Here is a 21,060-nt window from a genome sequence, read left to right as displayed (position 1 = left end):
ATCTTTTGTTTTTATTTTGTGTGAAAGTGGTCATATTCACACCATGACATCACCACCACACGCGTTTGAAAATAAGCAAAAAGTAGTAAAACAAAAACAAAAATTAACAATTTTACCATTGAAAACGCCAACCCCCCATTTTGTGTTACGTTTGGTAGCCTCTGAGTATTGATTTGTTTCAATAGCTTTTAACTCCTCCTCAAAAAGTTTATTGAATCTTGGTTTATATCCTTTAGCGACTTCAAAATTGTTAGTCTCAGTCCCCATGCTATTAGTATCGTTGTTTTATATGGCTAGGGTGACAGTGGTCATGTGGTGTTCTGAAAGGGAATTTATTAATATATGTTGTTCCGTTTCATTTTCAGCGCTTGTTACATCCATCGCAATATCATTAGATCCATCTCCATCTGCTTTCAATGGTTGATATTATTTCTTTTAACTCCTAGTCTTCTAATTGTTCAAATTAATCAGCAGAAAACTGCAGTGAAAAATCACCGTAATCGGCAATTTTGCTCGACTATGAAGCAGACGAAGGCCAAATTGTGATGTAAACTACGCATTTCAATCAAAGACTATTGGAAAAAGAGTAAAAAGAGTATAAATTATATTTATTTGCTGCATTAAAAATTTAAAAGATGAAACAATCGTTTCACAATGACGTGTTTGCAATGTTTATTTATATTGCAAACTGTACAAAAACTGAATGTAGTCCCAGAATTTATTAACGTCTGCAAGTGTTTCTGTTCTGCCATTGAATGTCTGGAATCATAATGTGGGGAAAATATGAAGCCCTTCAGATGTAATTATCAAAAAGACGCTATGGAATATAATGTTTATTTCATTTAGAGTGCAGTAAGGAGGATATAATTGCACTTGAAATGTATTCGAAATTACAGTACAATTTCGAAATATGTAATCAAGCTTTAAAACCCATGACATGGCTCATGTAGTTCGGATTTGCAGAACGAATATAGTACATTCTGAGAATAATTAGGATGTAAAACTGTAAGTATATATTTGCCATTCTTTTACCAGCTAAAGAAGACACGTTTATACCTTGTCACTTGCATGTTATTTGTAGGGACCCAGACCTGTCTGACATACAGATCTAGCCTAAATCCGAAACATTGTCAAATACTTTAACGCTGAATGTGGCAAAGCAGCTGGTAAGTGGAAGTCCGCGAAACATCTGCTTTAGTTCATTCAGAAACAATTTTAATCCACCAAAACGTAAAGCGTCTACTACGTGAGTGTAAAAGATTTGTTTACAAAGTAGTTCCTAATATACTATTAGGCACACGTGAGTGCCATATGAAGTACACGTGAGTGCAATATCGTAAAATACTGCACAATTCTGACAATGTAAAGTTAACGAAGAAACGTAATGAGCACATAACAAAAACTTGTTATGATGATGCATATCATTCATGACATTATTTTAATAAAGTCATTGATACTTTAAAATATAAAGACGTCATCCTTTTCTTTCAAAACATGTTGTGCTTGAAGACGCTAAAAAATAAATGCGGAAATGCGGAACTAGTTCCACAGATTTATTGGCGTTTGTGTTGGGATTTATTGGGATTAAAAAAACATAAACGCCGAAAATTATGTGCAACAAATTTCGCATTTATGCTTCTTCAGGCACGAAATGTTTAGAAAGAAAACGGATGACGTCTTTTAATTAAAATAACAATTACGTTATTAGCTAACGTCATAAATGATATGCATCGTCATAAAAATTATATATATATTTTCAAGTTATTATGATATATAAACATTTGTTAAAAATAGTAACATATTCACGGCTCTCCACAATTGGGTACCTGTTGCAAATGGCATTTACCTTCACCTTACCGCCTGTATTTACATCGGTAACGTTTGCATACCGTAATGATAATAACGTGATGAAAATGACAATGTTTATATTTTGTGTGGGGTTAAATGACGACAATTTACTTTTTTTTCATAAACACAATTTACAATTATGTCATTACTTATTCTGTACTCAGAGCCTAATTGTTGACTTTAAATCTTTCCAATTTTCTCTTTAACTGAACCACGGCTGAGTGACTCTAAATCAAGATTTAGTAAGAATTACGTCCCCTGAATTCCAGGAGGAGGCGTTTGTCGTGTTCAGGTGTGCATTTATGAATGGACCAGGTTACGAGTTTGTTGTAGTCTTGGGTAAGTTAGACTCATTGTATCTTTCTAGACTATATAACTTTAAACAATTTCAGTTCTAGCTTAAAATGTGTCAGGTAATGACAAACACTCAAAATTTTGTCGCTAAATGTAGTTCAGGTTACGACCAGGAAGAAAATTAACTGTTATTTGATTTCATTCCCGTAACAATATAGTTTTACTTGTAAATATGCATTTTGAAATATGTTACTGTTTATGCTGAATCAAATGCGCACCAAAAGAAATTATATTTTACCTTTTGCTTTTGTGTCCGTTTGATCTTTCCGTTAAATACTTGAGTTGCATTGTGTTACATGTTTATCTCCTATCCTTTTTCATTACTTGAGATTTACTGTAGCAAAAAAATGATATGTCACTTCTTTGTTTGATTTTGATTTCCGTAGTCGTATTATTTCCAACATGCTAGCTTCGATAACAAAGAAATGTTACAATAAAACTTATCTCGATGTGGACTGGGGCAAGGGGTTGGGGATTCTAAAGTGAAAGTAGGCTGATAAAGAAGTTGAAGTGGTGAATAAAGGAATGTCAAGACAGTTGTGCAATTTATGTATAAACCTCATTAATACTTAGACCACGTCATATTCTACTGATTGAGCAAGTCTTACTTTTGCGGTCGACAAAAATCTACGTTTTAAAATTTATTTCACCTGTGTTTTGTTTATATTGTATTTTATTTTATATTTGTCATTGGGGTTAACTGAATGTTGCCACATTTTATGTTCTAGAGAAGAAATTGATAGATTTTTAGTGCATATATTTTATACAATTTGCTGTCTATAATTTTCAAACGCAAACCAGGAACAAAATTGCAAATGACTATTCGGTAGATTGCAAATGTGGTAAGATTTACCTCCTTTAATTGCCTTTTTATTCCCCCAGGACAAGCCCATTTTGCATATTCTGGTCAGCTCTGGCTAAATTGCAAAATAGCTGAAGTTTTGATTTAAGTACGCAAACAATAAAGCCTGTGTGACTAATGAACATACTCCTTATCCTTGCATTGATCTTGTGAAAAGGACTGCCCTTCGGACATACTTCAAAGAAACCATGTTCGACAGTGTGTGTATGTGTAAGCACCAGCAATTGCTTGCCAAATAAACGATGCCTGTTTTGTTGTTACTTACGATGCCATGGACTTCAGGTTTAAGTCTTAATGCATGTAACACTGTTTGCTGAACAAAATATTCATTCAGAATTAGTTCTTTAGGGCCACATATACTGCATGGTATATTTTGTTTTATTCCTTGTAATTTAATCATGGTAATTAAACTTTACATATACGGTAGAGGAATGTCAGGTGTTAACTGGCCGAGTTTCTTTGTCGGAAATGGAGATGCGATTTTGTTTGCAGAGAAAATTTCACAGTGATCATTCATTTAAGCTAATTGTTGACTATTTTATTCTTTTAATTTTTGTATACTATAGTACTGTTGTACTTGTTTAAAAACATCTGAAATTTACTTGAATAATGTTTAATTTTCACGTTCTTTTTACTGAAGAAGAAAAAAAAAGAAAAAAAAAATGTTGTGTGATATTAATTATTTTGTCCAGTGCCGGATTTAGACGTGTGTGCGTGTGATTTGAATTTTTTAACGTAGCTTTAACAATTTTTCAGTTATATCACTACGATGTCTGCAGTGTGGCAGTTTAGACTGTGGATTGCATACGTTATATCTATTTATAAATGTTTTGGGGTTGGGTTTTTTTCTTCTGACAAATGAAAATTGACAGACATAATGTAATAATCGGGACTTCGCTGCGAAAAATGTAGAGATATTACGAGATCGGGATGTAGATGAGGAAATACCCCCAAAATCGGGAGGTTTTTCTCCCGGCTTGAGAGTTGACAGGTATGAACTGTCCGGGCTTGTGGAATTTCAGTCAGGGCTTGAGTTTATTTAAGTCACCAGCCCGGGGCCTGTGCCTAAAACATTTATTTTAGCACTGACCAGTACAGTACATAAACTATTATATCAGACTGCAGGTTCAAGTTTTGATGTGGTCTCCTTCCGTCTGCCTCGCTCGCCAATGTGTATGTTTGTATTCGAGGACTGGCTAGTATTGCGTCACGGTACCACGTGATCTGTCGTCTCATTAAAACTCGGAAAAACTCGGCAATTTACGGAATCGTGGTATCTTCCATGCAATAAAATCACTACCTCTTACGATATTTAATTTACAAACATGACAGTCGAATTAAAATCTGTAAAGAATTACATACGTAAAAGGAAAATTTTGATTTCTAGTCTCCTTTAAGTTCGCTGGTTGTATTATGCTTACCTCAATAAAGCATGGATATATGATACGTTGTTCTTAATAAAAATATCAATGTTCTAGATGCATATCACAGTATCAGCACTTCCGTAATTCAGGTAGGAGTGTGCATGATAGAGAGGATGAAAAGTTTTCACTTCCAGGTTTTAGTAAGTAAATAATGATGACATCTTATGCCATGTCATATCAGTGCTCGTTTATTCACTTTTCTGTAATAATTAGCTACAATTAGCAAGACGTTATAAAATAATTGTTGAAAATCGTAATATCCCTTTTTCGGTTGCAAAGTAAAGCTGGGGTAGCTAGAGATTCAGTGTTTCTGGTCATACTTTTGTTTCTGTAGAAGTATATTTTAGCGTGTATAGAATGTTTTTATTTTTTAGCTCGCAATGAAACCCATCCTCCGTTCCTCCGTTTCGTCTTTCTATGTAAGAGATATTTTTATAAAGTTAATTTGACAAATGTGAATCTGTTGTTGCATGTTTTGAAAGTAACAAACAGGAGCATAAATCTTTAAAATCTACTAAATAAATATTTAATTATGCATTCCTTAACATTTGTGATATGTGGGTAGGACGTGCTTTTCACTCGATTCAGTGCTACTAAATGTATACTACAATGTGATTATACTTAAGGGGAAAATGTGTATTACAATGTGATTATACTTAAAGGGAAAATGTGTATTACAATGTGATTATACTTAAGTGGAAAATGTGTATTACGATGTGATTATACTTAAAGGGAAAATGTGTATTACAATGTGATTATACTTTAGGGGAAAATCTTTAGGAGACTGATTAGTCCAACAAAAGATATTATTTCCAATCGCCCGACCATCTCGGTTTTTTTTGCTGTTGTTTTTTTGTGTGCTGACCCTACCATTTTCCCCACCCCATCCCCAAACCCGCAGATAATTATTTTTAAAAATCATTTTCCGAAATTAATTAGTCTATCTAATAAAGCCTGTTATGCCCAGCACTTGAAACGCTTAGTACGTTGTATATAATAATTCATTATATATATGTATATAATAATTTATTATATATATATATATATATATATATATATATATATATATATATATATATATATATATATATATATATATATATATATGTGTGTGTGTGTGTGTGTGTGTGTGTGTGTGTGTGTGTGTGTGTGTGCGTGTGTGTGTGTGTGTGTGTAATGTTTGAACAAGAACTACCTACCTACCCTAATTTTGAAACCAGTGCAATAGGAAACATGGGGGGGGGGGGGGCGGGGTGTAGTCTTAGCTGCTATTTTCAGTTATTATCCTTGCGACGATTTAGGGAAGAGTTCAGAATGTACAGCGTTGATATTTGGGTCATCTTATGATGGAAGAGAATGAATACAGAGGATGTGTCTTGGTTTCCATGGAATAGTACGTACAGATGCACATCTAAATATCAAATATCAGAATACTTGCACCTCGTTTATTATAGGGTGCCAACCAAACCTAAACTGCCATGCATAGGTAGAGCCCGGGCAGGAAGTGTATTTCAACTTTTAAAAACTTGTTTCAAAGGCATAAATAGTAACAGCATGAGCATGTATATAATTTATCTGTAATATAAGCTTACTGAATTACTTTGTTATATACACTAGTTAATTTGGCTGATATAAACATAAGTAATTTTGATTAGACGGTTTCAGAAACACAGTACTATAAGAAAGTAAAAAGCCAAAAACAGATTAAAAGAGGATAAATACTAATGAAAAGACAATTACACCGAATAGCAAATGGTTTTCCTCTAATCTTGTTATTTACACAGCAGATTATAAGGATGGCGGTTAAGTCAGAGTGTCAACGACTTCTTGTCGCAGCGATGGACTTCGGGACGACATATAGTGGATACGCCTTTTCTTTTACCAACGAACCGATGAAAGTGCAAACCAACCAGGCCTGGGTAGCCGGTTCTAAACAGCTGATATCGTTGAAGACATCAACGTGCATCCTTCTAAATGTAAAGAAAGAGTTTCATTCCTTCGGTTATGAGGCGGAGAACAAATACGCTGATCTGGCCTTGGATGGAGAACACACAAACTGGTATTTCTTCAGGCATTTTAAAATGCTGCTCCATAACACAGAGGTATGTTAATTTTTAATTCTTTGTAATTATGATATACATGTACCACACTATAAAGGGCACGAAAGCAGCTTAACTTGTAACTGTTCAAACAATTAATGTTTTGTGCTACTAGAGTCGCATCACAACTCAAAACGTTTAAGCAAACCATCCGAATATATATTGATATTGCATCAAAATAGTTTGTTTTTTTTACAAGGGGAAATAAATATTTAATATCTTCTTTCCTCTTAGCTATTACTAGTATCGTATAACATAATCATGAATTTGAAACAATTTTGTTAAACATGTTATTGACTGTCACTGGTAAATATATTTTATTATTACTATCTTATAACGATCTATTCATATTATTAGTATTATTATTATACGAATCTATGTTATAATGTGTTTTGTTTTTAAAGGGGGAAATGGCAGAAGTTTGCGAGGATATATCGTCACATCGGCGATACCATCGATAAGGTTCCTGTGACGATATCAATTTAATACAGTACTGATGAATTACGTCTACCCATTATATATATATATATATATATATATATATATATATATATATATATATATATATATATATATATATATATATATATATATATATATATATATATATATATATGGTATTAAATTCATTCAGAACACTTCAGTAGTCGAGAAAAACAATATTTTCCAAGTTTACTTAAATGGTCCGGTTCTTTATTTAGTTGGCTACCATTGGGACAATGATGCCCAACCCTACCCCCAGCAAAGCTGTAGCCAGTGACCTCCCTCATGCTGCATTAAATCAGCGTCACTGTCTTAAAATGTTTTTGGGCACACTGATCCAATTACTGTATCTGCACATTTTCTGTATTCAGACAACATGTAGACTTCTTCGAATTTTGTGTCGCTTTTTTCTAAAAACAAAAAAGATCTATTGCAGGAACACATTATGCGAGTCTTTATTCACATTAACAGAATTTTTTTCAAACTTTAATTTTTCTAATAAATCTATATCCAAATAAAAAATTAGTAGCTCTCACCATTTTGTAAAATACATTTACAAGGCTAGACTATGACATGGACCGCATCCAACAACTAATGTATATGTATGGATCATTAGACCACGAAACCAGTTTGCAACTGTATTCAAGATGCAAATGGTTTCAGGCAATAGCAGTGGGTGATCTCTTTTAATTTTAGACTTTTGTTATTCTTTTTAGGGTAGCTGAATCAAAACTGAGATAACTTTAATTTTCTTTCCTAAGTTTTGTTATATCTGTTAACTAAGAAGAAATAAGAATGCAGCATTCAGCAAGTAATCATTGGTGAAAGTTATGTTGGGGGATGTTCGATACGACTTTCCTTTATTTACCATCTCAGTTAATTACATGTATTCGTATGGAGCTGTTAGCAGTTATAGTGACTAAATGAGTATTTGGGTAGCCTATTTTCTCTTTGCAACTTACACGATATATAGGTGAGAAATACCAAGGGCATGCTTAATAGACCGAGATTAAATTAATGTTACTTATTGCATTGCATTTTAGTGCAACAGTTTCGTAATTTGCTTTCTTTCCTTTTAGCAAATGATTACTGTATTGACTTAGGCATACTATTCGTCGTATCATTTCTTGAATTTTCACAAAATCTCTGTTCCGTCATCACGGGGGTGGAGGATGTGGCAATGCCTGATTTAGCCTTCGTCAAACTAACACTTTTAAACACAGTAGTTCATAAACATGCTTACATATATATATATATATATATATATATATATATATATATATATATATATATATATATATATATATCTCTGTGTGTGTGTGTGTGTGTGTGTGTGTGTGTGTGTGTGTGTGTTAACGAAGAACGTTGCTTTATGTTTAGTATAAAAATAGTAATTCATTTTAAAAGTGCACAATTTCAAGTATTAAATGAAGGAGAAATATTATGTAAAACGTTCCTGTCATTAATTATTATCAACTAATGAAGGTTTCCTCTTTTCAATGTAGTAATTACAACTTTTCTTAATTTCATTTACACATCAAATACGGGAAATAGTAATGCAAATCGAATTTGTCTTGTCCTCAAATATATAATAAACGAATATCCACTTTTTTGAGTAGGTATAAAAAAAATGTTTGCTCATGAAGTGGAAATTCGTTTCATGAATGTAAATTTTGTAAATTGTAGGGTTTGAAGCAAGATACCGAAATAGAGGATGTGCTAGGACACAGAATGCCTGCAATGAAGATATTTACATGGTCAATAAAGTACCTCAAAGATCACCTTATGGGTACACTTGAGAACCGTATCCCTGGGATAGTTATAGAGGATGTCCACTTCGTACTTACCGTACCCGCCATATGGGACGACAAAGCCAAACAATACATGAGGGATGCAGCGGTTAAGGTTGGTACTTTTATATTTAGAACAAAATAAATGGTGTGTGTCTTAGAGGTAGCAATTTTGATTGTTACACCCATTAAAGTATAGATTCCTACAATATGAGTAAAGCAACAACAGAAATTCCTCAGAGAGTATTTGTAACTGAAGACTGGCTTACTACCAGGTAGTGTGGAGTTAACTGAGCAGCATAGCACCAAACATTATGATACCTCCTTGTTGTCCCCAACATCAGTATATATGACCGACTCATATGAGCGTTGTTTTGCGGGATTGTTTGAGGACGAGTAGAAGACAGTATGATTTAGTTATGTCACTGAACGATAATACTAAGCAATTTTTCTCATGTTACAATATAAAGTATAGAAGTGCTTTTAAAATTACGGAGGAAAATTCTGACAGAAAATAAAAATGTGATGACGAAGAGAGCAGATAATAAAGATGTGATGATAAGAGAGAGCAGAAAAGTAAAATGTAATGATGAGGTAGCACTAAACAGTTTACGGGATCAACTGTGGTTGAGACTATGTACCCATCACCTTTGAAGCCTGTCGCTATGAAACTGGAGCTATATAACATCAACATGTATACATTTACAACCTCTTCAGAGAACTGAGAAACCAAGTCAGTAAAATGATTGGCACGGCAAATCTGATCCTTATTGTATTACCATGATCTTTAGAATGAGGCCATCCCCATCGACGTACTGCATCAAAATACATATTTTCAACGCCGTAAAGAAGGTGCATCGAACCAAATCAGAGATGTTTCAATATATAAGACCTGGACAAATGCATTCCATGTATGACTGTAACGAAGAGAAAAGTTGATTTTACACAAAATCACCCTCCATAAAAAAAATCTTTGGTAAACATATAAAATGGACAGCTGCTCATACACTTTGAAGACCAAGACTTGAAACCGGAAGCACAAATGCGTTTCTGCACTAGAATTATTCCTTTGTGCATATAATATGAAATCATACATTCTTGACATTGTAAATAAGGAGGTAGAACATTGATATTAAGTATAAATGTCTCATCAATCAAACCTTTACCCCAGTCCAACGATACGAAATTGTTTAGTACAATCAAACCTTTACCCCAGTCCAACGATACGAAATTGTTTAGTACAATCAAACCATTACCCCAGTCCAACGATACGAAATTGTTTAGTACTATCAAACCTTTACCCCAGTCCAACGATACGAAACTGTTTAGTACTACCTGAAGTTTAACATTTGACGTTTCTTACTTTTCATTAACAACGACGTAAATTTGGTTGATACTTCATAAATTGCAGAAAAATAACGAAAATGTTATCCTATTAATGTTAATTTAGGTAGATTAAGACATTCACAATAATCTGGCTGAAAGTCTAACTAGGTACAGGCGAAACGTACAGCTAGCTAAAACAGTTTTAATTGAACAGACAGGGGTTAAGCGGCATAAAATATTTAATGTTAGATATTTGAATCTATAGCAGTATTAGTTTGTTTAATATGAGATAAATGCAACAGGTCACCAAATAAGTCAGGGAACACTCCACCCTCCACCCCTGCCCGAACGGTAATTACGTAATTGACGTGATGAAAGAGTCGGTATATTGAACTTCTGGTATTACATCCGTACCCCTACATCCAAAACCCATAGTATTACACACGAAAACTAGATGTGATACCGACTGGACCATATAAACTCCTGTCTTAGAGTATCACCTTATTGGAAGTATAAGATAAAATTTCTCTATGTATATGTTCCTAATTATATTTACAGCATTAGTAGGCCTGTCGGTCACTACACATAATAAATATTGTGAAAGAGAGCTACTAATCATTTCTTGACGCAATGCTGATTGCTAATATATTCCACTGAGCACTAATATAACATAAAGTCTTCATAAGAAAAACCTTATTTTCTATACATAGGCGGGAATAAGTAATGATCAGCTTTCCATTGCCTTGGAGCCTGAAGCAGCTGCCATGTGGTGCCAGCAACTTGAATGTCTAAAGGCGTCTGAAACTGGCTCGTCATCCACTGTAAAGTACTTCAAGCCAGGAATGAGATATATGGTTGTGGATTTAGGAGGTATGCAAAATTTAAAATTCTCGTACGGGTGATACTTTAGTATCAGTGAAAATAAAACAGTGTTGGATTTACATTTCCATTACTAAAGCTGCGTTTTTTAATATTATTCGGCACTAAATGACCAGGATTGTGCTTACGTGCCGTAAAACCAGATGCATATTATAATATCACTACCTCTGTTATTTTTCCTCCTCCTCCTCTTCCTGAATATAAGCACTAGCATGGTGTGGGTTATTATTCATAACCAACATATGATGTGTTGCCAGCAGCAAGTGGTGAGTGGATATCTATTTCCTTTTCAGAGTTTTGACTCTTTATTCTCAATAGAATAAACAATAATCTTAACACTATCTCTAGATGTATTCAATCAATAATGAATTATTATTTATATTCTTGTGAGAAACATAGATAAGCTTCTTTGTGTACTAGGAATCACTAGTTCTGTTGTTGTTGTTGTTGTGGGGTTTAACGCCATTTTTCAGCACACGATAGGCTATGCATGGCAGCCAGTATTAATGGTGGAGGAGGAACCCGGGAAAACCCTGGAAAGAACCAACGACCCACGAGAAGCTACCGGCAAGCTTTCTCACATACCCACACTGGCTGAATCCGAGACTCGAACCGGCGCAGACAGAGGTGAGATGGCAGTGATCCGTAACGGAGAACGCTTTAGACCACTCGGCCACTCGGGGCCCCTAGTTCTATTTTAAAATGAACCGTTATTGCATATAATTTACATTATAGCGATTCTGACAAATCGTTAGACAATCGCGCCTTTGGTAGATATTTCAGAAATAGGGTTCCATCCTAGGAATACAATGTTTGACTATGTGAACGTGACTCTTAGACGCTAAGCTCTCCACGAGAGTGTACGTATTACGTAAACCTTTATATATTAATACCTTACGTAAATATTTTCTTTACATGATACCAGGTGGAACTATTGACATTGCTGTCCATGAAATAAAGCAGGACGGATCTTTAGGAGAACTGTACAAAGCATCCGGTGGCCCGTGGGGAGGGACGTGTGTTGACAAAAATTTCCTCGCTTTGATTGGCAAAATTGTTGGGCAAGACGTTCTACAGACATTCGTGAGAAAACACACATCGGATTACATCGATCTTCTGAGAGAATTCGAAGCTAAGAAAAGAACTATCAAAAACGGCATGGATGCAAGGATTAGTATTACATTGCCGATTGCTATCAAAGACATATTTGACGAGAAGGGAGGGGATATAAAAAAGGCTATGGCGCATTCTGGAAACGAAGGGAAATTTACATGGGACAGGGAAAAATTTAGATTCGACGCAAGTCTAGGAGTCGGTTTCTTTGATGAGCCGATTCAGAGTATATTAAATCACGTGGGAAAGTTACTCTCCGATCCCTCCCTAAATAATGTAAACACTATACTATTGGTCGGAGGGTTCAGTGAGTGCACGCTTGTTCAGGAAACCTTTAAGAAACATTTTAGACAAAAGAGTATCATCATTCCAGAAGAAAGTGGACTCGTGATTTTAAAAGGTGCTACGCTCTCAGGACATGTCCCCAGGGCAATCACCACAAGGATAGCCCGATTTACATACGGAGTCAGAACTTGTGTGCCTTTTGATCCTGCCGTTCATCCAATAGAAAAGAAGGTATCATACGAAGGTGAATATTTATGTAAGCATATTTTTGATAAATATGTGGAAATAGGTGAAACATTAAATGTTGATCACACTGTCACAAAGAACAAACGTCCTGCGAGTATAGATCAAACTCAGATAGATTTTTACATGTATGCCTCAACTGAAAAATCCCCAATGTTTACTACTGATTCATCATGCCGTTTACTTGGAACATTTGACGTCCCCGTTCCAGATGGAAAAACGTTAAATAACAGAAATCTTCAGCTGTCAGTTATATTTGGGCACACCGAAATTTTTTTCAAAGTGAAGCATACCAATACCGGCAAAGAATTCAGCACTTATTTCAAATATGATTGAAAAGAAAAATCATTGTATTGTAGTACAATTAGAAGAAACTATGAAAGTCATTTGTTTGTGTTCATTCAAAGATGCAAGTGAAAACCAAGAGATATTTGAGTTTAGTCCCCTTATGCAGTCCATGTGTCTGTGTGTGTGTGTGTGTGTGTGTGTGTGTGTGTGTGTGTGTGTGTGTAGTGCAGGTCAGTGTATATATTCTCCATTTGCCTTGAATATTATGTGGAAAAATTATATCTCTTAAGGTTTCTTGCAAGTGTTACCAGCGATGATACTTTAATTAAGTATTTCTTTATTTTGTACACTTTGAAAAGAAATTTAATAATAAATATAATACGAAACTTTCAATCAAGCACTTGTAGTGAGTTAATTTGGATTAAGTTATTAAATTTCTGCAGAAGCTTCATCTGGATATTTCTTTGCATAAAACTGCTGCAGCATTAAAGAGGGAGACTTTGGATCGACCGATATATATGTCAGACATTATCCTCCATGAAAAAGGTGGCAGATACTCTGCTTTAGTCTTACCATACGGAAACTACGAAGACCAAGGGACACCTTGCAGAAATCCTACTGGAATGGGCGAATTTGCTCCAGACTGAAACCTTTTTTTCTCGGTGTGTGTGTGTGAGTGTGTGTGTGTGTGTTTAAGGTTTACGTGGAGAATGAGACATCCTGCTAAGTAGTTTCACCTATTGGTACCCTTAAATATGTTGTATGTCTTACTCTTGAATATACTCAAGTCCGCAAGTTGTATGGATTTTCAATCATTGACGTCTGAGCTAGAGATTATTAATATCTATGACTGTATTAGTCATCTTCGTTTTGTACAATATTAATAAGATGTCTGCAATATTGTCCTGTGCATGTCCGACATTTTAAATTTTGACAGACATTTAAAAATTACATGTTCATGTAGATTGTTTAAATTTGTAAATATACATTTGAGACCCCTCCGGTGGCATAGTGGTTAAAGCGTCCGCCTCGGATGCGGAAGGTCGCGGGTTCCCCGGCCGAGTCATGCCAGAGACTTCAAAAAATGGTACTAACAGCTGCCTCGCTAGGCGCTCATCATTAAGAGGTTAGTGTTAGGACTGAACAGCCTGGTGCCAGGATAATGTGACTGGGTGGGACATTATGCTACATGTCTGCGCCATGATGCGCCAGTGCTAGACATTACTTTTGTTTTTGGTCTGCTACACTTTTATAGATAGACAAGACTATAGGTCAGGCACAAACCGTCTTTGAGAGTCACTTGGACAGTGACAGCACGTGATTTCGATAATTTGCACTAACAACCGTGGAGTTAATTATGTGTCATTGATTTTTTTAACATTTATGTCAGTTGTATGTATCTCGATGAACTCCTCACCGCTTTGTTGACATCATGAAAATGAACGCGTGATGAAAAATGAACTGGGAAATACCCCACTAAATTTACACGATGTAGATGATGATCTTCACAGAACATTTTTGTATAAAGAATTGTATATTTTGTAATTCTTTAGAATTTCCATACATAACAATCAAATAAGATGCGAACAAAAATATTATATTACGAGAATAGGGATAACGCATTTAAGAATCGCGCGACAACAAGCACCTTATCAGTTTTCATTAGCTAATATAAAATGTATCGTCCAGTACAGAAAGTGCACGTGAGTTAATGAGTTAAATTCAGAAATTGTAAAATACGTAGTATTAAAAAGACCATATGGTGAGAGCGAAAGGTTAGGATTGGTTGTATTGTCGTAAGTGTATTATATTCTATGGTATTATCATTCTCTCACCTGCATAAATCTGGTGAGGCATAGGCTTTACTTGCCCGACGGTAACGGGAGCTTCAGAGTTAGAGTTTTCTGTTCAGTGTTTTACAAGTCAGATACAGTTGGATTAGATCAACTTACTGAGGCATCTGTTGTATTGTATTGTATTGTATTGTATTGTATACTCATTTTTTGTCCATTAACTTTGCATTATCACCATTGTGCAGTTTTTTCCATATTACATTGCTTTATACAGCACGATACATGTGTCTGTATGTTTGTATGTGTGTTTTGGATCCTCAACGTAGCTTTAACAACTTTTCAGTCATATAACTACGATGTCTGCAGTGTAGCAATTTATAGTGATGTCTAGCGTTGGGGCATCATGAACCAGACATATAGCATGATGGCCCACCCAGTCACATTATCCTGACACCATGCCGACCAGTCCTAACACTAACCTCTTAATGTTGAGCGCCAAACGAGGCAGCTGTAAGTACAATGTTTATAAGCCTTTAGTATGACTCTGCTGGGGTTCAAATCCGCGACCTCCCGCTTCCAAGGCGAATACTCTAACCACCTAGGCCACCGGAGCGGTGAGTTGGTGGAAAGAACAGGTTTGATACTGAGTAGAAATATGTCGAGGCCGTCACGATGGGACGTATTTTCATACACCATATCAACCGATTTCCTTTCCCAACATATATTTGCATTTATTTGATATCCCCTATTTCCTCGCAAATTGTTTTCATTTGTTATGTATAATTGTGTCTATATATATATATATATATATATATATATATATATATATATATATATATATATATATATATATATATATATAGTTGACTTTCTCCGTGATTGAAAGTTATAAATAAAATATTACATAGCATTTTAGTTTATAATATTCCAGAAACAGATTTTTGTACAATTATGTTGAAATTTTAATTATAATGACTCACATCTAGTGAAAGGGACATGTGTATAATTGTAGACTTGATAAACAAATAATTTATTTATATCTTAGATCAGTCTATACAATACATTTGTTATCAGACTCAGTTGTGCTCAGATATAATTCAAAAGAAATTATTTATTTTAATTAATAGTTGGAATTGCTAAGTGCTCTTAGACTTTGGATATACTCCTTTGGAATTATTGTGAACTCATTCATAGACATTCTGAATTGCATCAGTGTGGTACATCATGACATTCAAGACTATTGGAATTCATGCGGAACATTATATAATTGTGGACTAGTTATATGACATTTAGGACTATTTGGGACTTAATTCACAATACTTTTTTAAGTTTATATTAAATGTTCACTTTGTAACTTAGAAATATCAGTTGTTTGTTAGTTTTATTTATATTGTTGGCTTCAAGATTTTCTGTTACTTAATTTAAGACCAAGATACGAAACAATATAAACTCTGTAGCTGCTTCATTGATCTGTTTGCATTACTGATATGATAATTTAGCCTTTCGCTTTGAATTTTTCAAAACTTTTATCTGGGGCATATGAATGCATTTAAACTGCAGTCGCAGTTGTTATGTATGGCTAATTTATAGTGTGTGTTTGATCTTTGTTCGTGATTGAGGGTAGAGGTTTTTGCCTATCTACCTTTTCGTGTTTGCCTACCTGATTTATGTTATTATTATAGGTGGTACACAAGACGTTTACTGATATTTATTATGACGAAAAAGAAAAACGAAGCTTTTATACTTATTGATGTAGAATTAAAAAAGAGTTGATTATTTTTCGGACAATTTGTTTACATATACTGAAACTGTATAAGCATCTATGCATAAAATCTATCGTTCTTCTATAGCTTTAGTGCACAAAATTAAGAACTTGATGAAGAGAAAACTCATTTTGAATATAGTAATTTATTACATAAAGATAGGTTACACATTGGAAATATAAAAAGTAGTTCAAAATACAAGTATGCAATTGTGTTTACATATTTATTACCAAAACAAAGTTAATATTATACCAGATGAAGAAATTGATTTTAAAATAAATAATGTTTCGGATTTTCTAAAACAGAGATTATATTATAAACACTGTGTGCTATTATTATTATTATTATTATTATTATTGTAAATCACAACGTTTTTTTGTAATTTGTTGTTATGTATGTGCTGTGGTGGTAGTACTTGTTGCTGACTGGATTTTATTTATTGATGGATACTATCAGATCGAAAGGTAGAGAAATACAGGTGTCAATCTGGCATTCATCTTAGGAGGTGTCACTCCGCCGAGGAGGGTGTTGTTACATCGCTTGGGAGCAGAGAGGTACTCGGTGCGATTTACAAGAGTAGGTTAGAGCCTGTAGAGGAATGCTTTATTATAAAAATTAAACAAAACTCAAGATTTAGAATTGTACATAAAACTATAAGATTTACTCATTAGAATTAAACAAGAATCATATATTTATTGTTACGCTTTAGAATTAAACAAGAATCATATATTTATTGTAATTTATCCAAAGCTTACCGACTTTTTACGGTTCTAAAATCTTCCATTTTGAGCTTGCTGTAAATAATTAAATATCAAATGAAGTAAGGACCAACAGACAAAATGTGCTAAAAGTATAGTAAGAATTAAGTATTTATAATAACTACATAAATCATTTTGTCACACGAACAATTTATTAAATGTTGGGGATTATATGCCATGTTTCTTTGAAACTATTCAGCTGCTATTGAGCATGAAGCTGGTAACAGGTTATTTTAATAATAATTCAAACTACAAATACATTACATATAATTCATAGCAAATTCAAATAAATTATAGATATAATTCATAATTAATATTATCGGATTATATAATAACAGAACTGTTACGTGTTTAGTCTCGAATAACAGTAACACAGAAAGAGTGACAACAGCAAGCTTTTTAAAATTTAGCAATTTATTTTCCTGGAAAAATTCTGTAAAAATGAAAAAAGGAGAAGAACTTACGGTTTCAAGAATCAAATCCAAAAATAATCTAAGGGTAATTCTCGAATTATTTTGCAAAAGTCCTAGTAACAAATGTTCTAATAATTTCAAGTTCAAATCCTGATGGAAAATTCAAGATGGATGATGATGACTTATGCTGTAGTCAGTACTGTGCTTATCTACAGTTTCTTGTAGAAATACAAATAATGGCACTCCGGTGTTGGAAATCCAAATTAAATTTGTGAGCACTCCTCAAAATATCTCCAAAGAAAAAATAATTAATCCTTTCGAAATCCATCTGACCTGGAGAAAATTATAGCTCAAGATCTGGCTATAACAAAATAACTTGACATCAGTATAAAAAGCCCAAAACTGAGAGATCTCTCTCTAAAACAAAGATTATATTGTATTATAAGATGCAGTTTCGAAATTCCCCCAAGTTGCGAAATCAGAAAGGGGGGGGGGGGACGTGATCATGTTTATATCACAGAATATGGCCTTGATTAGACCAATAATTTTCTCTAAGAAATTTTTGTTTTTAAAAAGTTGTTTACATCTTAAACCCGAAGCCCCATCATGACCTTGACATCAACCAATCATTTTAAAATAAAAATAGAACTTTGTTTACTAATTTTGAATCAAGGTCAGCATCCAGGCCAACACCTGGTGTTTATGAAAAGAATGATTCAGGTCAACCAATTTAATGGAAAAATATCATCTCCAGTGAATAAATTTGCATTATAATAGCATATAATAGAATATAAAAAAAAATAAAACTGACAAACAATTAAATTCAAATAACAAGAACAAAAAACAAGAGAATGCAACATGTTACCATAAATAAAAAAATTTCTTTCCGTAAAATCTTTTTTTTAAATGATTAAATGCATTGAGATCCATATATAATTTTTAGACCATAATGCAATATGTTGTTCTTACCTGCAGGAGGAGGCCAGAGCCTGTAGTGTGATGCTTAGTCTAGCTCACTGCGTTACGTAAAGGACAAATTTGGTTACATACGCATTTTAATTTTCACATCTGGTTAGTCAATATAATAAACATCGTTTATTACACTACCGTCTCCCTTTTTCTGGCCTCTTGCTCGTTTGTTTACATTAAACCCCTGAATTATGCGACTGCATGTTCAGTTTCCTAATAATCTTGTATGTTATTAGCCACGTATTGTATGAATATAATTGCGCTTGCGTGCAATTTAAAATGTCACTTGCTAGCGTGACATATTGTAACAAATGGGGGCGGGGTATGGGCTAACTTGTGTAAATGTTATAATAAATTTAAAGAATGCTCAAAGTCAGAACCTTTTTATTTTGACTATGAAATTGTGATAAGATGCTTAATACAAATATAGAACTAAAACATGAATGTATGTGTTTGATTACGTGTAACGTATGCAATACACAAATGTATGCGTTTGATTACGTGTAACATATGCAATACACAAATGCTATAATATGCTGGCCTTCATAACCTTAACATAATCATTCAGCGAGAAATGAACGACCCAAGGAGTATTTTGAAAGTTAACCCTAAATTCTTAGTGTGTCTGGACGTAGCTGCTTATTTATGCGGCACAATATTATTTTTATATTAAGCTTGAATCAATAGCAGTAAATTGAATTTGTTTGAATTGAATTGATTCCTATTGTTGTGCTTTATATATATATATATATATATATATATATATATATATATATATATATATATATATATATATATATATATATATATATGTGTGTGTGTGTGTGAGTGTGTGTATGTGTGTGTGTGTGTGTGCTTCCAGTCTACTTTTTGAGAATAAAGAAATTAAAATTTGTGAGTTGTCTCTTTTTTTATAAGTATCTATGAGGTTTTTAATGCCATCCAATCAAGTTGTAGTTAAAACTACCTCAATACAGTGTCATTTTTATTTGGTGGAGAGATGTTGATAGAGGCGCTAATGTTGACAGCTATCTGCCGAATTTCGATTTTCGCTCCTATTTACACTCTTCGGAAACTAGCTATGTGACGTAAATTGAACCAATCATTGCTTGTCCGGGACGCCGAACATGTCTGATGGTGCCGAACAGATACTCAATAAACAGCTACACAAACTGAGGGTTAATACACAATAAAACTATCATCACTTGTCCGTTTACACTCTGTCATTAGCAAATATAGAAACATTACGTATTATGTAGTGTCCGTCAAAAATCAAAGTACTTGAAGTCGTAACCAAGACTGTTAAGCTTATTTGAAGAGTACACAACTACCAATGAACGCTGATAACATTGAAAATATATTGACCAGCATAATAATGAAGAATACACTATTAAATATTAAAAAACATACTTATACTTGTATAAAAGAAGGCCAGCATTTACAATCAACAAATGAAATTCAATCAAAAATGTGAACTTGACAAATTTACTGTGGAACCGGTCATGTGATCTAGTGTCGGCCATCTTGCCTGCAGACGTATTTTCGTGATGTCAGCTGTTGGAGTCATCGACCTTAGTGCTATTGAAATGATGATTTGGATGGGAATTTAAGTGTGATAAACAATTTTCTGGATGTGACAAATTCATATAAAATAAGATTCCAGAAAATTTTGTGAGTAGTTAACGATGTGCGAGGTTGAATTCGATGACATTTGTTACCACATGAACGGCAATCACACTTGGCATACAACATGAATGGCTTAATACAGATCCAAAGATAAGTCGCGATCAATACATTTCTACAACATTACAGAGTTTAAAATCATTGTTTCAGCAGTTTATATATTCATTGACATGAACATGTTAAATTTATGACATAGAAAAACCATCTTCCCCATCCATCACATTACAGCGTTAGAGCTCCCAGGTCTATTACAATGTAGATGAAAACCGTAATATTTTTATACAGTGTGAAACATATTTTCTGAGAATGAAAGTCATTATGTCAGAACAAAATTTTACGTTATCACAATATTAATTGCAATTTATAAAAATCCCTTTAAAATAAATACTAATATTATTATTATTATTATTATTATTGATGACAACATATTAAGAAGCTCATTCAGTGTCGAGTTATATATATGTGCTATCTACATAATTGCTGCTATAACTTCATTTATTTATTTTTTTCTTACAGAAATATTATACTACTAAAAACAGGTAGAGTGTGATCCCTGCATCTTGGCTTCCGCATTGTTGACCACCCGTTATCAACTTGGATTTAAATTTGTTTCACATAAATAATCGATAGCTTGCATATAATTATACTGGTGTCTTGTACAATGTTGCTCTTATAATGTACTCATTT

General features: G+C 33.8%; 1 protein-coding gene across 2 annotated transcripts; it reads left to right on the top strand.

Moving 5' to 3' along the window:
* Window positions 1–2,100: 2,100 nt before the first annotated feature.
* LOC149796798 (heat shock 70 kDa protein 12A-like) lies at window positions 2,101–18,824 on the top strand. 2 transcript variants are annotated; one of them, XM_089961454.1, is made up of 5 exons: window positions 2,101–2,187; window positions 6,276–6,590; window positions 8,757–8,975; window positions 10,897–11,056; window positions 11,991–18,824. In XM_089961454.1, exons 2-5 carry the CDS (start codon window positions 6,285–6,287, stop codon window positions 13,040–13,042), a joined length of 1,737 nt encoding a protein of 578 aa, XP_089817580.1. In that variant the 5' UTR covers window positions 2,101–2,187; window positions 6,276–6,284; the 3' UTR covers window positions 13,043–18,824. The 2 variants fall into 2 exon arrangements, with proteins under 2 accessions (XP_089817580.1, XP_089817578.1); XM_089961452.1 differs by having other exon boundaries at window positions 2,102–2,187; window positions 6,273–6,590.
* Window positions 18,825–21,060: the final 2,236 nt, after the last annotated feature.

Source organism: Sinohyriopsis cumingii, chromosome 6 (genome assembly GCF_028554795.1).
Source record: "Sinohyriopsis cumingii isolate HCF-2022 chromosome 6, ASM2855479v2, whole genome shotgun sequence".
NCBI lineage: Eukaryota > Metazoa > Mollusca > Bivalvia > Unionida > Unionidae > Sinohyriopsis > Sinohyriopsis cumingii.
Note: the sequence above shows the minus strand (reverse complement) of the source record. Positions and strands in the feature narration are given on the sequence as shown.

Excerpts from the sequence above, each read along its gene's own strand:
- LOC149796798 (XM_089961454.1), top strand. The coding sequence starts at position 6,285 with ATGGCGGTTAAGTCAGAGTGTCAACGACTTCTTGTCGCAGCGATGGAC. Across the intron at positions 6,591-8,756 it reads TGCTGCTCCATAACACAGAG|GGTTTGAAGCAAGATACCGA; the intron begins GTATGTTAATTT and ends TGTAAATTGTAG. Across the intron at positions 11,057-11,990 it reads TATGGTTGTGGATTTAGGAG|GTGGAACTATTGACATTGCT; the intron begins GTATGCAAAATT and ends ACATGATACCAG.